The 3871-nt window shown below is 36.5% G+C and overlaps 1 protein-coding gene across 1 annotated transcript; it reads right to left on the bottom strand.

Moving 5' to 3' along the window:
* Positions 1-549: 549 nt before the first annotated feature.
* LOC108769692 (uncharacterized) lies at positions 550-1429 on the bottom strand. The gene is made up of 2 exons (XM_018520810.1): positions 1331-1429; positions 550-1248 (listed from the first exon to the last, which is right to left on the bottom strand). Exons 1-2 carry the CDS (start codon positions 1364-1366, stop codon positions 550-552), a joined length of 735 nt encoding a protein of 244 aa, XP_018376312.1. The 5' UTR covers positions 1367-1429.
* Between the last annotated feature and the right edge of the window lie 2442 nt (positions 1430-3871).

The raw sequence follows: 3871 nt of genomic DNA, 5'->3' as shown, positions 1-3871 counted from the left end.
TTTTCATCTAAGACACAATCATCAAAGAAAAGAAGTCAGTTTTCATTATTTTTTCAATACTTTTTGAATGCAATTCTAATTTTTAATTTTTAAAAGAGACATATTGCTTTCATATTTTAGACAAGAAAGAACACGATGATAGCTCAGACATTGAAATAACAAAAGCAATCTTGTCTCAGTATTCAAAAATCAAAAAATATACCTGACGCTGTTGACGGGTTTTTCCTCCAAATAGGAAATAGATTACGGGCACTGCCACAACGAGAAAGGACAAAATTTGAAATAAAAATACTAACCGATCTTTATGAATTGGAAAATTCATTGCATTAAATTTGTGCTTTTCATTTTTATATTTTATTTTATTATGATATTACTTTTATACAAGTTAAAGTAATGTGAAGTTTAACATATTACGAAATAATAAATAATTTTATATGTTTCTAAATAGCTTTATTGAAATTTTTTAATTATTTGTAAAGATTCAGGTAAATTATAATAATTTTAATATTTGTTTTAAATATATATATATTTATTATCATTTCTGTACAATTAAAAATTGTTCTGTACAGCTTTTTCCCATTGATAAGGTAATGCGCCATTTCCATTAAAAAATGCAGTGTATGCGTGTCGAACTTCGATTCCACTTTGAGATGTTCTTCCTCTACAGATTGGCAATGAGCGAAGCTCTCCTGAATTCATTGGTGAATTGAAGTCACCTTCATTAATATTCACATACCTACGTGGTAATTGCAATTGTTCTTCATTATTAATAATAAAATTATGCAACACTACTGTTGCTTGCACAATTTTCTTTGCATTAGCAACACTTGATATTATTGGCCTTCTGTAAATTCTCCATCTCTCTACCAATATTCCAAGAGCACTTTCTACCACTCGTCTTGCTCTACTAAGCCTGTAATTAAATACTTTTTTTGACAAGTCCAATCTGCCACTCCGTGGGTACGGCCTCATTATAAAGTTACTCAATGGAAAGGCTTCATCAGCTAGCAGCACATAAGGGAGAGCTATTCCATCAATTTCAATTGGCTTCGGATTTAGCAGCTTTAATGAACCACTTTCGACATAATTTACAATAAGGCTGTTCCGAAAAACTCCTCCGTCGCTCTGTCTGCTTTCGCCTCCGATGTCGACAACAATAAAGTGATATTTGGCGTCGCTGATTGCTAGGAGATTAATACTATGGTCTCTTTTGTAATTGAAATATGTCGAGCCGGAATTCGGTGGAGCCTATAATGAAATACATTTATCAGCAGTGTTAGTATATAATTGATTAGTTTTTATTTTTAATATTGCATTTTATCATATATACCTGTAAAGTTATATGTTTTCCATCTATGGTTCCCATACAATTTGGAAAATTCCAGAGCCTTTCAAAATCATTAATAACATTTTGCCAGCTCTCTTCATTATTTTTTATAAAAGCAGTATCTTTCAAACATTGCCAAATGGCTTATCAAGTCTCTGACACTATTTTAGAGATGGTATTGTGTCCAACACGGAAAGCATATGATAAGGATCGCGTACTATCTCCAGATGCCAAGAACCTTATGGTAATATGTAGCCTTGTTTCAGGTGGAATAGCTTCTCGAACTGCAGATTGTTTAGTAATTGAAGGTCCGACTAATTGTAATAATTTCTCAAAAAGTACCGGTTCCATTCGGAAATAATTAAAAAATTTTTCATGATCACGTTGTTCTAATTCATTAACGAGATTATTGCTCGCTCCTTGTGCTAAACGTCGTTCAATGGAAAATATTGATCTGACCCAATATTTCCGTTTTCGTTTATTCATAATTTTCCTCTCGCTTTTCAATGTTAAATAATAAAGCGCATAAAGTTTATTAATTTTACGATGTATTTCATGCCTGATAAAAACATCGTAATTTATTCGTTTTAAACGTTTTATTAATAAAACAATTAAAAGCAATATTGTTTTCGATTTCATTCTGCACCTGTTAAAAGTCAAATGTTTCATTTACTTATACTAAATAAATTAATAAATTAAATATAATTCACTTTACGTATACATACTGTGGATATTCTTCTATTCTTCCGTCTGCTCTTTGTTCCTATGGTCCCATGAAGCGGAATTCGCGTAAGCGGATCAGTGGTTCACCAATCACAAGACTGTTTGGATGAAAGAAATAACAAAATTCGTTTCATGATTGAGCATTCGCTTGATTCGCTTACGCAAATTCCGATTCATGGGACCGTAGGAACGAAACGTTCACGTACCGAAAGCAGCGGAACGTTCGCGATTGGTCAGATTTTCGATACGCGCAATCCGCAATACGCCTGATACGCTCCATGGGACTGCACCCTAAGTCCCTCTCCTTCATAATTACCATAAATAATTATATTTAATAATAATACATTATTTTACTATCTATTACATAGAAGATGTAAACAAGAGCAAAAGCTTTGCAAGAGATTATATTTTGTCTAATTACTTACTTTACGTAATCACTTATTTTGTTTAAATATTTATTCATGGAATTACTTATAATGTAGTTTATATAGCATGGCTCGTATTCAGAACGCGCTTTTATCTCTGAAATTCTATAATATGCGTAACGTAAAGTATAGTATGTTAGCGCGCTAACATCGTTGTAAGCGCGTTCTGAATCCGAGCCTAATATACAGGGTATTTGGTAAATTTTGACAAAGCGCTTATGTGTAGATAGAGCGGAATAAACTGAGTCGAAAAGTTCTCTATCATTTTGCAATTTTCGCAATAGTTAACAAGATATTAATTAAAAATTGTCGAATATTGGTCTTCAATAATTTTTTACTCAAATAGTATCAACTTTACAAAAAAATTGCTACAGACAAAAATCATTTATTTTCTTCTCATAGAATTCTAAGAATTTTTTATCAACATTTTAATACTACTGTTACGTCCTGAGCGCGAGTTTCTAGCGGTCCCGAGACGCGACACAAGTTGTGGGAACGCGAGCGCGGAGCGGGGCGCGCGGGGCGAAGCCTTGGCTTCTACGCGGTGTTTTGACGCGTTTTTCCTTTGTTGGGAATAGGCAGCTGTCACCAGTGCTCGGAATGAGCACGAAATTCGGAGATAATGTATTTAATTCTAAGAGGTTGCTTGAGTTTTCAAGTAGTTAGCCTTCCAGGTTCTTCCAATAAAATAAAATGGAGAGTTTAGAGGATGCGTCAGTTGACTTCATTTCGCATCTCTCTATCTACACTCTCCGTTATGTTGTGAAGGACTTGGAAGGGTTTAAGAAGGCTTTTAAGGGCAGATAAATAAAAATAGAAGTAATTTAGACTATATGATTTTAATATTTATAGTACACGGCGTATTATTGATTACGCGAGGTTTTGATGTTATTATCGTGGGCCTTGTGGCTTTGCGAGTAGGCGCTACGTGTGGCGAAGATAACGGCGGTCTCGGTCGCGGCGGTGGAGTAGTGGTAACTGCAATTTTTGCGGCGTTATTTTCGTGGACCGTTTTTGGCGAATCCGCGATGTCGGGTGCCGTGACCGGTGCGTCAGCGGCGGTTTTACAGTCGTCCCCGCGTTTTCCTCCCAGTGACCAGAGGGATCGAACTCCCCCACGGTGAAGAGTTCTTGTTGGAGCCTCTTAAGGTGAACTCGCCACCCTCCTCGCTTGCCGCGTGAACGCTTCTTCTGTGGCATCTAAGCCCAGAAAAAACGTGGGTGAATACGGCAATATGATAAGAGAGAAAGGGAGTGCGGAGGCCTCGACGCCAAGAAGGCACTCGTTTAGAGTTTCCGCCAGGAGATGGTTTCGGCGTCGCTGTATAGCGCCGTTGAAACAAGGCGAGGAGATAGCCCGTCAGACGCCGTGGTTGGCGCACGATCGGGGCTGGAT

The sequence above is a fragment of the Trachymyrmex cornetzi genome, unplaced genomic scaffold, assembly GCF_001594075.2.
Source record: "Trachymyrmex cornetzi isolate Tcor2-1 unplaced genomic scaffold, Tcor1.1 scaffold928, whole genome shotgun sequence".
NCBI lineage: Eukaryota > Metazoa > Arthropoda > Insecta > Hymenoptera > Formicidae > Trachymyrmex > Trachymyrmex cornetzi.
Note: the sequence above shows the minus strand (reverse complement) of the source record. Positions and strands in the feature narration are given on the sequence as shown.